This window comes from Notothenia coriiceps, unplaced genomic scaffold (assembly GCF_000735185.1).
Source record: "Notothenia coriiceps isolate Sejong01 unplaced genomic scaffold, NC01 NC01_scaffold00014293, whole genome shotgun sequence".
Classification (NCBI taxonomy): Eukaryota; Metazoa; Chordata; class Actinopteri; order Perciformes; family Nototheniidae; genus Notothenia; species Notothenia coriiceps.
Window position 1 is genome coordinate 150,774 of NW_011346994.1, and position 17,036 is coordinate 167,809.

General features: G+C 38.7%; 2 protein-coding genes across 2 annotated transcripts in view; both read right to left on the reverse strand.

The window, feature by feature from the left end:
- Window positions 1–346: 346 nt before the first annotated feature.
- Window positions 347–11,069, reverse strand: agpat5 (1-acylglycerol-3-phosphate O-acyltransferase 5 (lysophosphatidic acid acyltransferase, epsilon)). Its single transcript, XM_010774628.1, has 8 exons — window positions 10,301–11,069; window positions 9,328–9,397; window positions 9,131–9,246; window positions 8,917–9,006; window positions 8,005–8,095; window positions 6,671–6,832; window positions 3,524–3,647; window positions 347–2,608 (listed from the first exon to the last, which is right to left on the reverse strand). The coding sequence occupies exons 1-8, from the start codon at window positions 10,517–10,519 to the stop codon at window positions 2,383–2,385; spliced, it is 1,098 nt and encodes a 365-aa protein (XP_010772930.1). The 5' UTR covers window positions 10,520–11,069; the 3' UTR covers window positions 347–2,382.
- Window positions 11,070–12,400: 1,331 nt separating this feature from the next.
- Window positions 12,401–17,036, reverse strand: part of mcph1 (microcephalin 1) — a 32,416-nt gene continuing 27,780 nt past the window's right edge. Inside the window, exons 12-13 of the mRNA XM_010774638.1 lie at window positions 12,916–13,153; window positions 12,401–12,625 (exon numbers count right to left, since the gene is read on the reverse strand). Coding sequence (XP_010772940.1) covers window positions 12,513–12,625; window positions 12,916–13,153 — 351 coding nt within the window. The 3' untranslated portion in view covers window positions 12,401–12,512. The remainder of the gene's footprint in view (window positions 12,626–12,915; window positions 13,154–17,036) is intronic.

Consider the following 17,036-nt stretch of genomic DNA (forward strand, 5'->3'; position numbering starts at 1 on the left):
ACTCTGGTCATGCATTTACTTCTTGCAAAGTAGATTTGTGTCTCAATCCAGTTGTAAAACCTAAACGATTAACATTTGGCTCATAATTTAAATTACCATTTCATTTGCACATACGTAGTATTATTTGAACACTGTGGTTCTGGTTGGTCCGTATCAATGCCCACAGTAAAACTGCATGAACTAACCAGAGTAATACACAATGCACAGTAGGCAGTCACAGTTAGTGGGGTGTGCAGGTGGGGGGTGGACATTATGGGACAAATAGAAAATGTAATCTGGTAATAATCTCTCCCTCTTGACGCTTAAACCCATTGTGCAGCAGGATTTTTTTTTTTATTCTTGCTCTGTTCATTACATTTCTAAACATAAAAAACATAGTTCAGTGTAAATAAAAGAAAGGCATGGAGTCGTGCATAAGGCATTTCCATTTTTCATTTGATGTGAAAAATGGCACCCTGGCATGTTTACCAGCACACAGAAGTAAAAAATTGTGCCAGTAGTAATCAGATATACATTTAATAATTATGTTTTCAGAATAGTAAATCAACAAGAGAAAACTTGACTCTCCCCAAAGAAAACTATTTTATTTCACTCTACCCCATTTCCAGAAATCACATACATTAAAGGATTCATCGTTTAATAATAATAATCTTCAAAAAGTGAAAATCAATGCATTCTTCAAGCAAAATAAGCCACTATGAACTGTAGACAATGTGACCGCAGGCTTCCATGCAGTCACCCGGTGGAATAGAGCCACGGTGGGCCTCCGTGAGAGAGAGGGCTGAGGACAAACTCCTCCAAAGAGAAGGCACACATTTCCAAAATCCGTTGGCATCTAAATTCTGTCTACATAGAGATTTCCTGATGAGGTACAGTCTGATCTTGTCTGGATAAAAATGACTACAAAATGGCTGACAAGAGGCATTTAAGAACGAGGAAGGATATTATTCAAGTGAGGTATCGGAACGACATGTAAAAAGTATGACCTATTGTACCATGAGAAAAACATATCAGACTAACTCTACACAAGGACGAGACAGCAAAAACATGTAAAGTGACTCGTGGAAAAATGCAATGGTTTCAGTACAGTAAACAACAACAATGGACATACAGTGCTTTAACATTACAGTGACATTTATAATACAAATGGCTTCGAGTGCACAGGAACCTGTGATATACATGGCTTTGTCAGCTTTTTGCTAGGTAGACACTTTCGTGTGAGCTGTAACATGGTATTCAAAGTAATAAATGCATATAAAAGTTATGGAACTCTGAATAAACCATTATAAAATAACTCCTTATTATGTATATAGGCCCCAAGAAAGTTTCTTTGCTGTCATCCAGGCTGGCATTAAACAAGTATTGCTCAAAATAAAACACGTGTAGAACATCATGGTAAATAACACCGGGTTTTGGCAAGGATCTACGTTTCAAGGTTAAAGCAATATTGGAACAGTTGTTTTTAAACACGCATTCTTCCATGTGAGCTCACTGTGGTGTCTGCCAGTGTTTCTGCAACAAAGACTTAAAAGAATATTTGTCAAATCAAAATCTTGGAAATAAAAATAAAAGATTTACTTTATCATATATGCATAAATGAGGCTGTTTAACAGCTACATTCATCATCAGAATATAAAACAAAGTGACGTCTCGTTAATATTTATGGTAAACAATGCAGCTGATGTTTATGAGCCCCTATAGGGGACTGCATGCTATCTATTTTTGTTTTACTCATGTAAAAATATCACTTAAAATGAGCAAAGTGCATTAAACCTCCGAACATGGGACTTGGCATAAATAACATTGCAACCAATGTCAAAGAGTCAGTGCACTTTAATAATTAATGATGCATCATCAGTAGGCTGGTGTACTGTCAGCTACATGGAGCAGCTGAACATGATCATTAAACATGTTTGGAGCCCAATTTATTCTCATATATATATATAAGTCATATTTAAAACTGGCCAATGCTTGATGGGAAAGTAAGCATGCATGAATACTAATTTGGCTAAATCTGATAAGGGGGAATTCTTTTAAGATAAGTATAAATCATTTTTTTTGTATTTGATAGTAGATTACAAGGGCTGCTCTGAGGAATCTAATACTTTTCACCATATCCACTGATTCTTTCCTTTTCCTCATTTCAGGCTGCAAATCCAAGTAACGCGAGGTAACAAGTAGCACAAAAAGCTTGATATTTCTCCGTATCTCTGTTCAACTTTAGCTCAAGGTCAATACTGAGCAAGACATGAGGGGTAAATCTCTGAGCCTCTTAGCAGTCGCTGCATCTGGAACACACCTCGTGTTGTAGCGATGCAGGGAAATGGCGAGGTCTCTCCATGGCCTTTGTGCGTCTCATGGTGGCAGCCGCTGCCTGCCTGGTTACGGGAAAGCGTTGACCCACAGCCAGCCCAGCAGAGTCCCGTACAGCCAGGTCCCCACGTACACCTTCCTGCCGCTCTCCGTCAGCAGCAGCGGCAGTGTCAGCCCCACCAAGATCACCATGGACGGGAGGGTTTTAGAAAGGCTCAGAGGAGAATGTTTGCCTTCCCCCGGGAACGTGCGTATTTTGTCTGCATCCTCCGACTCGTAGAAGTCCGTCAGCAGCCTTTGAAAAGACAGATAACTCTCTTAGGAATTCAGCACGTCTCAGAAAAGCACAAGGGTTACACAGGTTAAAGAGGAGGTTGCAGAAATGTGTCCGGGTTAGGATTTCTACAGCAGTTGCAGCACAAAAACTGCACCCAGACCCCAGTGTCACTTTGGGGGATTGATTGGTGTTGTCAATGTTGGGATCAAACTTAGCACACTGAATATATGAACAGCTTTTATTTCATTACACTTCTGTCCTTTACAGTCCATATCAATGATTTCTGGACTTTTTATGTCAAGCCCCTTGAGTAAAACAATCTTAGGGTCGCAATTATTTTTATCCTCAGATAAATCAGAGGATTATTATTTTGATTACTCAACATTTTGTGTGATAAAGACATTTGATATACCAGGTTAATGAATTCTAATGTGTTGTTTTGTCTGAACAGTCTAGAGTCAAAAGGCTTAGAAGAATTAGAAAGGCAGAACATATTCATGTTGCAACAAGAATAAGATTAAGTATTTATTCCTTTAACAAAAAGACTTAAACTATAAATAGATGTATTATATTAGCTTCAGATTCATCCAGCAACCACTTAAACTGCAATTCTATCTGCCATTAACTATTTTTGGCAAACCAACTTATATTTGAATATAATATTTAAAACACGTCCTTTGTTTGTACCAATGTTACTGGCCCCCGAATCACAGGTCTATACAAAAGGGAACTGCATATACACAGATTTAAAGAATGAGTTAGAAGACGGTATTATTTTTAGGATATGTTTTTGAAGCCGAGCTACACATCTGTGCATAACACTGGTGGTGTGCGGAAGCAAAACATGTAAAAACATAACTGCAGTTCACTTATTGATTGAATAACATGCAATTTCAAAATGATTAATTGTTCCACCCACACATACACACTTACCGGTCCTTGATTTCAAACCGCTCATGCAGCCACCTGCGGAAAAACAGTGGCTCTGGAGGAATTTCCTTTATGTCCACGCGGTCAAAGTATATGTGGACTCGGGGACATTCTTTGCACAGGAATTCTGTCAAACACAGAAAAATAAAGAGACTAAACAAAAACAGGAAAAGCCTTTCAGCAAAACGGCACGTAGAGTAAGCACTTAAAATCAACACGAGGTGACAGTGATGGAGTGGAGCTGCTGGATGTGAAGCCAAGGCACTTCGATTCCAGAGAATAAAGACCGGGCACGAGCCTGTTGGTCACTCCGGTGAACCACAGTTTGATAAGTGATTCATAGACCAATACGTATCTCATATCTAATATAACATCAGAGGAAAGGTAGAAAAGTGATTATTTGCATGAGATCAAAGTGATTCAGTTTCAGCATCACCTTATTATTTTATAGGTCTTAAAGAATGTAATCTTATTTTATTAATCTAATGTTTCAATAGCAATATTTATTTTTACATTGTTTTTCATTTGAATTATGGCCTTTTTATTTCTATTATCTTTTTATTTTAATTTCTGTTGTACCTATATGTTCACTTATGGGGTTTTATATTGTTGCATCGATTCAGTTGTCTTGTGTCTTATCTGTTGGAGAAAAATCCTAATTTATTTTATTTGTATTATCATACCTTTTACTTCCTTGTGTCTATTGACCTGTTAAAATGTTATATTTTGCTGCATGTACCTGTACAGTTCTTAACAAACAATCTGAGGGGAAATTCTTGTGATGCGTCATTTTGTAAAGCACTTTGAGCTGCATGTGTTGTATGAAAAGTGCTATCTAAATAAAGCTTTATTATTATTATAAAAGTTCCTAAAATAAATATGTATTGTATATTGAGTGTCAAGTGGAGATTTTATTCAAAGTGTCAGAGCCCTGAGCAGAGAAAGAAAAGTGTCCGAGGTCAGACATAAAAATGCAGCCAAGTGTGAACGCTCAAGGCTACACGTGAATCCCCCGAGACCTCAGAGTTCCTGTTTCCACAACATGCAATATTATCAGGAAGCCTGGCACTGCGGCCAAAAGAGGAAACCTGATCGAAGTCAGCAGCGAGAGATTGCTTCAGCGGCGGAGAGAGCGCCTCAATCAGCTGTGAACAGATTTCCATCGACCTTCAGAGGCAATATGGGCCACTTTAATAAACACTGCGCGAGACGGAGTGTGTGTGCACGGAGGATCAGGAGCAGAGACACACAAAAACAGGATTTATTTTGCAGGATCACTCTTAAAAAGAAAAATACTACACTCAGCGTCCCGACTGCAAAACAATGTTCCAAAACACTTTCAAAACAACCGCCTGGAATAAAGAAAAGGAAATCAACATGTTGCTCTGTAGCCGGAAACACTGGCTCCTGACCCAAACCTTTCTTAATAAACTCTAGTCATCAACATCTTTCAGTGGTCTGAAGACAACGAGGAGAACAAACTGCTACTGAAGTAATGCAGGGAGCTCCTTCCATCTTTTAGTTGGGCTGTCAGAAAGACTTTCATTTGGTTTAAAGTTGTAATGCGAACCAAGGGCGATAGTTTCATTTGAAGTGGGTTGAAAAAAAATGACAAAGAGCCAATCTATGATTTGTTAACCCCCATCGGCCGCAGAAATATAAATATAATGTTTGAACTTTCCCAAATATGTACCGTGGTTTTATGGTTGTTCAGAATATAATTTATTATTTAACTTAGAGAAAAGGGATTCATTTGTTACAATAGTTTAAATAATTATAATTGTTTACTTTGTTGTTCAAACACCAATCTGCTACTGGTCATACCATTAGGGTTAAAAATGCTATATTACAATAACGTAGCATTTACTGAGCCCCTTTTTCCAAAGAATTAAACGATTTTACATTTTTAACACTTCCAATTATCAAATATGGCAATGTCTTGATTTTCTTAAAGTACTATACACTTTACCAGCACATAAGTTGAAATGGTTAAACCTGATCTTAATGAAGAGAACGGTTTGTCGGATGTGAAACTCAGATGTTGCACTCATGTAGCTGCGGTGTGAACGCGTCACTTCCACTTCCTAAAATCACCTTCGCCACCACATGAGACCAGGAAGTGCGTGATGATGAGAAGAATGCTTTTCTTTCTCTCTCTTGTTTGTTAGAAACACATCGATGTTTATTCCTGCCTGAAACGGGATGTTTCTTTTTTAGACATTCAAACAGATCTCCTCTAACAACAGGGAACACAAAATAATCAAAAGTCATGTTGTTTACAGGAAGACGCTGCTGTTAATAGGTAATTTTTTCTGTGTGATTAATTACTGAGGGGTCAAACACAATGTTAGAGGAATAATGAAACGATGCCTGTGCGTCAATGGCTGCAACATCGGGAGATAAACGCAGATTAGCCGATGATGTATGATTTTGAAATCTGGTGTGAAATGCAACTTGTAACTTTATGAAGGAAATAGAAAACAATACAGCCCCTGCACTAATTCATATTATTTAGACATCATTTCCTAGTTTCCTTCACACCAAGTTGTAATGAGTAAATGACGTTCTGTTGATTCCGCCAGCACTGTAATTAACTTTAATACTAAATTAGTCAGGCGGGGCTGACAACAAGCACAGCGTGGTTCAAGCTAATTGAAGCAAAGCAATGAGCAGCATAATTCATTCCGTCTGTGAGGCAATAACATATATATGTGTTAGGAAAGTGATACCAGTAAGTTTTAAAGTAATTTCAACACTTTTAAGTATATAGTGATGATTATCTAGATTATATTGGAAATTGCTGGCCCATGTTTTGGGACTTGAGTCTGGCCTGGAATCATTTACACTTGTAATCCCCTCTGTATCCCCCTTTCAACACTGTCACTCTCAAATTAAGCTAATTTGGCTAAAGAAATCTTCTGACTGGGCAGATGAGATAGTTCTGAAGTCAACCTCCCCTGGATTTTGGCTTGTATTTACGTACTTATCACATCTGTCGGAGCCCTGAGAATACACCTTACAGAATATTTTTGAACACATTAAAGACAATTATACCCAGATCCCATAGGGAAACCATGTTAAAAGAGAGAAGGTGTTGAAAAAAACTACTTTCTATATAATGACTGTGCCAGATGCCTAAACTCTGCTTACCGGGCATCGATGGTGCAGGTCTTCTCTGACGCGAGGCGCTCAGAGTCCCCTCGTAGGCCACTGTGACGTCATAGATGGCGTCAAGGTGGTCACTCATGGCATTTAGGGCGATGTGAGAGGCTTTCATTCTGGGAGTCAGTGTGTGCTTCAGGACAGCCAGTCCTGTGGAGGGGAACAGTTATTTAATCAGATGACCTAGTCAAATGCAGATTATTTTCACAGTGTGGCTATTAAGTATGCAAATATATCATCCCACACAATAGAAGGTGCTTACCTACATCCCTTCCCTTCCAAAATACCTTTAAAATAAACACAAAAACACTTATTCTGTGTGAATGATAGTGTTTACTGCACAGTGTGTTCCTCTGTAGTCGTGGAGACACCCCCCTCTGCCCACTAATACCTCACTAATAGCAGATAATGTCATGTGCACATGTGGGCTCTCCAGAGCGATTTGTGTGGATTAATGGGGGAAGGTGATATAGAGAGACCGGCTTAATCTCTGCAGAAGAGGCAGTTTGTGAGTCAAGCTGAAACACAGCTCCCCTCAAAAAGCCCCATAATAATCTCATTGATGCCACAGACGTATTCAGCTGTCATATTATAAGGCTGTATTGAATTTACATTGCAGAAAAATCACCATTTCAAGTCAGCTGATTTCACCTCATGCTACAAAAATAACCGAGACGTCTGTTCCAAACCCATTCTTAGTGAGCAGTAAATTCTCTTTTATCGACCAGCAGCAAGTTGATTTCAAACTTTGAGCTGCACCAGCTGACTCGTCTATAAGCAGTTTTAGTGAACAAATTCCTGGCATTACACTCATAATCCTACGACAACACAAAAGCATTTGGTAGTTTTAAAGTTTATAAAGCTTGACTAAATCAATCTTAAATAAGAGTACAAAAATGTTCGCACAAAATACTTTTATGATAACAAATTCTCTACAGCTTTCCATTTTCTATACCATTCTTTAATTTGTTATGGGGCTGCCGACTAATCGATTGGTTGATCAACAGAACATCCTGGTTTTATTTTGTATTAAATTAAGTTTTAGACTGACAAACCAAAACCCCTGAAGACATCACCTTGGACCAAACAGATTTCACTCTAGAATTCAAGTAAAACAATTGTGGATAGCAGCCCTGCTCTGTCATGATTCTAATTGTTGTAACAAAGGATATAAACAGAAGCCCTCACCATGAAATTAAGACCTTTCCTAAAAACCTTTTGTATCTATCTGACGCTCATTGGTCGAAGGCTAACAAGTTACAGGCTGAGTGGGATATGCTGAATTAGTAAGCGGCAGTTAATGGCTGCTGTCATGCCGGTACCTTCTTTGGTGGCAAAAGCCTGACTGTCAGCGATAACACTCTTGAGCTCCGGATTATACCGGGTTCCTTCAGGGAAGATGACGAGGTACATCTGCAGGGAGAAAACACAGGAAATCAAAGCCCGCTCAGATTCTTATTACACTGGCCCAAATGGATTTTCTAACTTTGACAGGATTCGTTAAACGTCAAACACTGTGCTGAACTTATGATGTTTAGAAGAAAACTTTCAACACCATTTTCATCCCTGGCTCTTTTCAAATCACACACACAAATGTAATTACTTAAATCCACAAGTTGAAGAAGTGGGATTACATTTGACTGGATGTGGACCCTCTATGATTACATGTGAAAAATAAAATGGTGTGCTTGATAAGATCTGAGTTTGTTGTGCTGTATCCTTATTTTCCCACTCATTTCTTTGATGTCAGATGTGAACAATGTAAACAAAAACTTCAGCACTGTACTGAGCAGTAATTCCTTTATAGAATAATCCTTATGTTTTCATTTATAGTGTACCTTTAGGTCACAAGGAACTCTTCTGTCAGTACACACCCCTACACACAAACACACACTAATCCCCAACAGTTTAATCCCCAAAAAGTGATTAAAAACAAGCTCTCAACACAATAACACACACTTCAGTACTGCTCTCGTCTTCAGATGTTCTGTTCATACAAACTCTGAGCACTATTAAGGTCAACATCCCGAATGCAAGTAGGGTAAGAGGGAATCTTTGGAGGAAAGAATTGGGTTTGATTATTGCAGAAAGCTCTGCAGTGAATTCAAGTGGAGACGTTTTAACAAAAAGGATTGTGATGATCAGAAAAATGTAAAGCTATTCATCATTTAGGGGAAGACATGGCAGACATTGTTATGTCAATAAGCATGTAGTCCAGAGGCTAATTTACTTACTGGCGCTCCACATTTAGTCTGGGTTTGGAGCTTCTTCTTCATCGTTATTTCATTGAACTTTGCACTTCGCTTCACGTAGGCTCCTCCATGCTGAAACAAAAAGATAATTTGATGAGAGCAGCACTTGGGAATGTGATTCAACATAAGTGTACACTCTCTACATCCGTAATTCACAATGACAAATGACATTCAAATACTCACACAGTTGTATTACCTGAGAGAAATACCATCCGTACAGCGGGAGCCACTTGAGGCCGTCTTTAAGGACGTATCTGACGTGGCCAAGGGCGCTCTGCCTGATGGCAAGCATGTCCGCAATGATCCAGTCAGCTGCAAGAAAAGACATTGTTACATTTACTCCAATATGTGCTTCACACTAGACTGAGATTCTATAAGATGTAAATGTATTACCTGTACATTGGTGATTGGACAGGTAGATCACGTTCTCTTTGTTCTTTGGTATATCTCCGTATATAATAACCTACAGAAAAGGCACGTTAAAGATATTACAAATCACAGCAAAATGGTGGACTGGCATCAGTTTGAAAAATGCTTCTACATTAACATTAAGATTTCTTTCAGGGATTTGTTTCCACTTCAGACTTTTCTAAGAAACTAAACCCTCATAGACCTCAGCTTTCCAATTAACCCTAAAGACTCATTGAAACTTCTCTTCCAATCTACTAGTGCTGTCCTGACTAAAGAAATTCTTAGTCGACTTCCTTTTTTGATCATTAGGAAGATTAAGAGGGGACTGCCCTACAATCGACTATGTGGCTTCCATTCAGCAATCGGGAGGGGCAGTTTTATTACACGAAACAAAGTCAATGCTGGTTTTGTTTTGCAAACTTGAACCCACTGTAAAAGGAGTGGCAGCACAAGGGCAAAGAATGCAGAGATGATTGCAGTGCTGCAGGCACCTGGTCCATCAAGATTTAGTTTTACAGTCTCAGCAGGCAGTCCCCATCTGACTGTGTTAAGAGTTACTGCAAAAATGCACTGATCTGCATGCGGTGTGCTGTGCAGTTAGGTAGGTGATATAAAAAAAAAACGACTTATAGAACTAGGCTGACCTTAATAAGCATTATAAGCTATTTATAGGTCCTGTAATCAACAAAAGTAGCCAATAAACAGGAAAATGGCCAGATCAGACTGCAAGCTCAGCATTTCAGAGGCAGCTGTCACTTATGCCAAGGTCCTGGTTTTCTACTATCACTACACTTGTTTCCCATTGTAAAGCGTCCTTGGGTCTCTTGAAAGGCGCTATCAAAATTGAAATTATTATTATTATTAGATACTAGTGGTTTAAATTCCCCATCCTTAATAAACACAGTCCACACAGGGTGACCACAGAAGTAAAGACAGTCAATTAAGGATCACTCACCTCCACCCCTGTGTAGTTTTCAAAGAAGAAGAGGACCATGCTCTGGTACATGCAGTACAACTGGTCATCCAACCTGTGATATACCCTTGCTGGTAAGACAGTGGAAAGTAATCGCCATGCTCCCCATGACAGGATGTAAGCTGGAGCTGTCCCCAGCATGACCGTGGCTGGAAACCAGTACCGCAGCGAGTATGTGTGCACCACCAAGGAGAGCAGCATGGTCCCACCTCTGGCTCCACTAAAGTAACTGAAATGATCCCTGAAGTAGGCTGTAGGACTCACTCTGTGTTTAAGATGCAGACCCGATCAACCCCAAAGCATACCTGCCCTGACAAGTAATAGAAGAAAGTAATAAAGCTGCAGCAAGAGGAGCTAGCTGGCTAAAGCTAATGTTAACCTTGTGTGCAAAAGGGCCAAGTCGGCTTAAGCGCTAACGTCCACCCATACTGCAATACAAAAAAAACGAAGTTAACTGATACATTTTAACATTTTAGCACAAAACACAAACAGTACCTAAACCGAATATGTACAGTATAAGTTAAAAGTGTTAGATTACTAACTGTTAATTAACGTCTGAAGCCTGACAGGAAGTTTTATCAAACGCTACATTTGAATAAACTCGCTCCTCTAATATGGGTACGATAACAAAGTGTAACCCAAAAGTAAGCTTAGTTGTTAAAAAAATAATTTGTTCTATTTCCTTGCCCAGGTCTTCATCTTTATCCAGCTAGCTGTTCATAAACTAGCATCATGCAGCAAATGTCACACACGCCTCCCTACGTAATGCCACCCCCTAACATCGACGAAGCTGATTGGTCAAGCTACGTAGTGGAAGCCAGCCAATGGGCGGGGGCACGAGATGGGTATTATTGTTAAAGGGCTATAACCATACTAACAGTCTGATGCAATAATACAGTCAATGGCTATATCATACAGTCTAATTATGCTATAATACAGTCTATGGCTATAACCCATAACCATACAGTCTGATGCTATAATATAGTTAATGGCTATAGCAACTTTTCTTGTTTGTCTACAATGTATTTATAAGACTGTTATATGATTACATAAATTAATAACACAAGATAAGATAAACCCACATTAGTACCCGGAGTGAAATGTAGGAGTCATTATACACATTTATGCATACATTCATGTTATGTTATATATCGATATATTTTTATTTTATGTTCATACTCTCGTTTTACTTGTGCGATATTTTTCTTCATAGTTTTTTATGCATATTCAATCAGCCTTGTAGAATTGAGCCCTAGATTTAAGATTTCCATTGCGAAGGAATCCTATGTAATTGTTGAACATGTGAAAAAGAATAGAACTCGAACGTCAACATTTAAATGTTTTATTCTAAACTTTGAAAAAGTATTCAATCTGACACATATCACTTAGTAATGATTGCAGAAGGCGGGTAGATAGCAGAGGGTGTTGCTCAGTATAAATCAGTCATATTGTGCTGACCTGCGATAATTACTGGAATTGCCCAGATAAAGTATCTCCAAAAATGTAATGCAAAGACAAAGGGGTAAGTTATGGATTTAGATAAAACATGTATTCATTATTAACTATTCAAACCACTCTGTATGTCCTGGAGTTTGCCTAAACTATAAGCCGATTGGAAATATTTCTGCTTAAATTAGATTCATAACTTCTGTCAATCTGAAACTGTTTATTTAATATATGTAAGTATTTCTAAATCCCCTAAAGCACTTCAATGTGCCTCTGGTCTGAATGGTGCAGTCTAAACAACCATAACAAACTTGCTTCACCTTATTCTTTATGACCTTAACATACACATGCATGTATATGATAATTGTGAATCACTGAAAAAGTGAAAGCAGTGTATAAGACGTAACTAGATATTCTCAGGCAAGAGTCTGGTAACTTTAAAGTATTGAGCACGTTTTTTACTTTCCATCTGCTGCTTCCACATGACTGACAAGTGTGAGTCTACACAGTGAGACAGCAGCTTGTTCATGTGTTGCCCGTCACCAGACACAGTTACATTTATCTTGTTACATTTCAGATTTGAACCTAAAAACTAATCATGATAATCCACATTTTGATAAAGTTATTTATTAAGACACAAACATTTTTATGATGTTACAGTATGTTATTCCATAAGACTGTTAAACTGGGTCAGCAAGCATTTTAGAATCACATTGTTAAGAATGAAAAAAAATCTCAATAGTGGTTACTACTTTATGAAAAAAGGAAAATAATGAAGGATTGATGTCGGTCCAGTTTTCGATGCTTCACAGTATCTTGAAGGGTTGATATTCCTCAGAGGTAACAGGTCTCCATGGTAACCTAACCAGAGAATAAAATGGTATACAAGCTGAATATTGAGAGGACCTGGCCCTTGAACACAAGCAGGCAAGTGCACTGTAAGGTAGAAACTGTGGGCATTTGACCAGGCACTGTCTAACATTAAAAGCACTAAAAATAAACTTCACAGCTTTCACTCCAAGTCGTAGTTATCGTATGACAGCCGCTTCAAATGCATGATACTATCTGAAATAAAATCACAAACAAATGAGAGGAACAATTAATAGCAGCAGAATATAGTCATTTAGCATGTTACACAGAAATGATCTTACCCAGCACCCACTGCTCTGACAGGACCCTGCTTCCCTCTGGTTTCCTGCCGCTGTACTTCCCGATGCAGATGCCGGCCTGCCGCACAGTTTTGCACACCGTCCCTCCACAGAGCTCGATCAGCTCCTCCAGACTCTGGGTGGGTGGCTCCGAGTGCTGGGACACAAACATGGCGGGCTGGTCCTGGAACAGATCCTGCTGGTGCTCCCCGGCCGACAGGTGCCTCTGGAGACGACAGATCTGGGAAAAGAAACGTATACATTTACCCATTTGTTCATGTTTAGATTAAACCACCTGTCAGGGGGAGCTGGGTATTTACACCTGTGTGTTTCCTGCTGTGACATGTCCACATGTCTTCAGTGAAAGTAAGAATTCTTACTTAGGACAAATTCATCTACCCCGACTTTATAAAGTAGCAGTTGTGTGATGGCACACAACAATGGAAGCACACATTGTAAATTGTAAACCATCAACTAAAATGCAATGTAAGGTGCTGCTTTCAATTTAAGAAATAAACATCATATAGTAATACTTGTTCTGTATGTAAATACAAGTTATGTCAAAATAGTTCACCAATGTTACGAAGTTATTTGGGAAAACGGTTCTGTTTATTTATGCAAGAAGGCTGCACTGCTGGAGTTCTATTGGGAGTACACTCTCCAAAAGAATATCACTTTATCAGTCAACTGTGTCATGCACCTGAAAATCCTGGGGATTGGAAACTTAAACTGAGAAAGGTTGACCTTCAACTTTGACTGGAACACAGCGTTAGAGAGCATTAAGAGTTAGATCAACATCCGGCTAATTTTCCTCCAAACTCTTCTAAACAAGATTGTTCTGAAACATTGATTAATTGAGTTCAAGAAACGTTCCTCTCTTATCGTTTGAATGGATCAATGTTTTCTCCAATAAACATTCAAATAAAGCTAACCATGACATCTACCTGCATGCTGTCCTTGATGAAAAAATAAATTAAATATCGACTGAAGCCAGAAAAAAATAATTTAAAAGTCACTACAGCCACAAGTTTGAAATTGTGATTCGATCATAGGATTCAATACTGAGAGTGGCCTGAAGGTGGCTGCTAGAGATACAGCAGAGGATGTAAGAATTTGGCTTTGAGGCACATAAAAAACAAGCACAACTGAAAGGCTTAATGTATCATTACATCCAATTCAAATAGCATCTTTTGTTGGTATGTGTTATTGCTGGACTTACAACAGTTTGTTAGAGTACAATAACATTAAATAACTTCAAACCAACTATTCAGCAGTATTATAGTTGCACTTAACTTTCAATGTAGCCTCAGATTTTTTATTTAAATAATTTAAGAATCCCAGTGACGAAGACAACTCATTGCTAACTGTTCAACTCTGAGTGGCATTATTGTGATCTACCATGACAACTCATGTGCTCGATTTCATTTCCTTTGCTCACATTCTTCATGTAGCATTACGAACTCTGTCTGACTAAATGAGGGCATGTGAATCTCTTTGAGGTTGTGTTTCTTTTTGGGTTTGCTGAGTGATGCTCTGAGCTCTCACTGCAGCCCGCTCTCTATCCAGCAAGGGTCAGCTGCTAAACTGAAGGGAACAATCTGCTCTATTCTGAAGCTGAATGCCAGGAAACCAGCTTTAAGGCTTTTAGTCTTTTGTCAATGTTCACACAAGTTTCACTTTACGTTAAGTAATCAGGGATTGGTCAAAAGTTCAGAGACGGGGTCAAGTTAAGATTAACCCACATAGTGTGCTTTTAAGATAATGATTGAAAAGTATATGTAAGGTTTATTACGTAAGAAAGAGGCTTTAAGAATGAGGAGAAACAGTCCAACACAAACATGTTACAAGAGCTAATCAGAAAGTACATATACAGTAAATGAATAAACACAAAACTAAGCCTCTAAAAATCAATACGAGGATATATTTCTATGTACAGAAAATATTGTCAAGCCTTTACTGAAGTGCATATACTGTATCCACGCAGACATGGACACGGGTCTCTTATTCAGGGTCAAACAAATTGTCATGCCTACTAACTTTTAACATCAGTCTGGATTTTCCTAAATTTCATATCTAGTATAATACTGCTTAAAGATACATTATTCATGACTCACATCTGTATTAAGTATTAGTCTGTGAACTTGCTGAAGCCTGTTGTTGCATCTCTCAGTACCACAGCGCTGGATTTTTCAAATCTCTAGAGGACGGGTCATAGAGATGCCAGTTGTAGCAAGCTTTCTCTGGTAAACACTGTAAAATTGCTTTGTAAAGTGCCAGCTAAAGAATAATTGGTTTTTCAGATGGGAAATTCCACCACCTCCTGACAATTCAATCGATATATTTGCAGCCGCTAAAGGCTTACATTTCTCTTTGTTGTGCAAGAAAGGCAGAGGGCTTGTACATATTTGTAACAAATAAAGCAAGGCAAGAATTTCTCTCATCATAAAAAAATACAAAGTGTGCGCCCATTGTCTGCTCGTAGTACGACAGCATGTTTAGTGTCCTGTTTATCACCGTTGCCACTGAAGTTTGAGTGATTCCGCCTGAACACCTGAAAATGTCAATGTTTTTGGAATGACGACAAGTTCTTCCTCTTTGCTAATATGCCTTAAATATGTCACATTTCCCTTACACAGTAGCTATTATATCAGCCTACTTCCTACAATTCTGTTTCTGCGTTTCTATCCGACTGCAGATCAAAGGCTTTCCTGACACAAAATGACAAATGGGGCATTTGAGAATGAAATGCTGTAATGCCAAGGTAAATGATTATTCACTAGACAATAGCAAAGAGTGAAACCCCTGAATCAGTAGGAGATGGTCTTGGATGGAGACACATTCCTGCAGTAGAGGACACAACATCCTCCTATGGCAATGTCTTTCCTGCTCCACACACCTGCACTCTGTTCCCCACTGAGGCATGAGGGCACTCACAGAGTTAAATATTCCAATTAGAGGAAAAGACACCAAACGTTACATTTGTGCCTCAAAAAAAGTAATCATAATAAACATTTTGATATAGCTGTATCAATATCTGTTCATAAAAATCTAGTTTTCTAAAACATAACCGAGGGGCGTCTCGAACAGTTTTTTGTTCAAGCCACTGAATAACAACTTGGTAAAACAAGGATTTCAGGCATGTTTTTCCCAAAGAATGACTGAAAAATACTCTGGTTATCAACATCAGAGCTTGCCAAAAAACACTGCCTTCAATAAGTCTGGAAAACCTCCAATCTTTTCTAGGAATCTCTAGTTATAAGTCAGATGAATTACAGTATTAACAGTCACACACACCTACAATATACAGTGAAATACTTTCCCTGTGTGAAGTCCCTTTTTGTTGTGCTATTTTTAAGCTGGTGTAGACATGAATGTTTGGGACCGGATACAGAAAACACCCACGACATGCCCACATATGAAAAGCTGAGAGTTCCAATTTGACTAAGTCAAACACACTTTAAACAAATGCATTTTCTTGTTAGAGAAAAAATAACTTTCCCATAGATTTGCTGTTCTGAAGGGTCACAAGCAGATAATGCCTCATTATACTTGTGACTCAGACGAGATCATCGGAATCCACCCTAAAGCGGATGAAAAAACAACAGCAACTATTTTGTGGTCAGCGGTCAACAAGTTGCATCTGTAGTTTGTACTGATATGAGACTTTATAGAACCTGAAGGAATATCTGTGTTATAACATTTTGAACTCAAATAAAATACATAAAAGAGTTGTCAATAACATTTCAAAATGAAAAACCTTCTTCCAGAAAAAGGAAAAATAAGTAGATTTAGCTTAAAACATTGATAAAGCATACGGACAAGTTAAGAATCCGTGGAACGAGTGATTTCTTCCTTTGGATCCTCCATTCACATTTGCAAGTGTGTTTGTCCCCGGGAAACATTTCTGAATGAATGGGATGAACTCTGTTACTATCACAGAGCGTGCTGAAGGTGCACAGCTGCATCCTGAGTAGCTGTTCAGCTGAAGCAGACAAAAACATGTGTGTTGTAGAGGATATAGTGGAAGGTGTGTAGTTTTGTGCATCTGCTCCTCTGTGATGTGAAGTGAGTCCGTACTGAAAGGAATCCCCACTTCACTGCTCCTCAGTGACTGGACGGGAGAG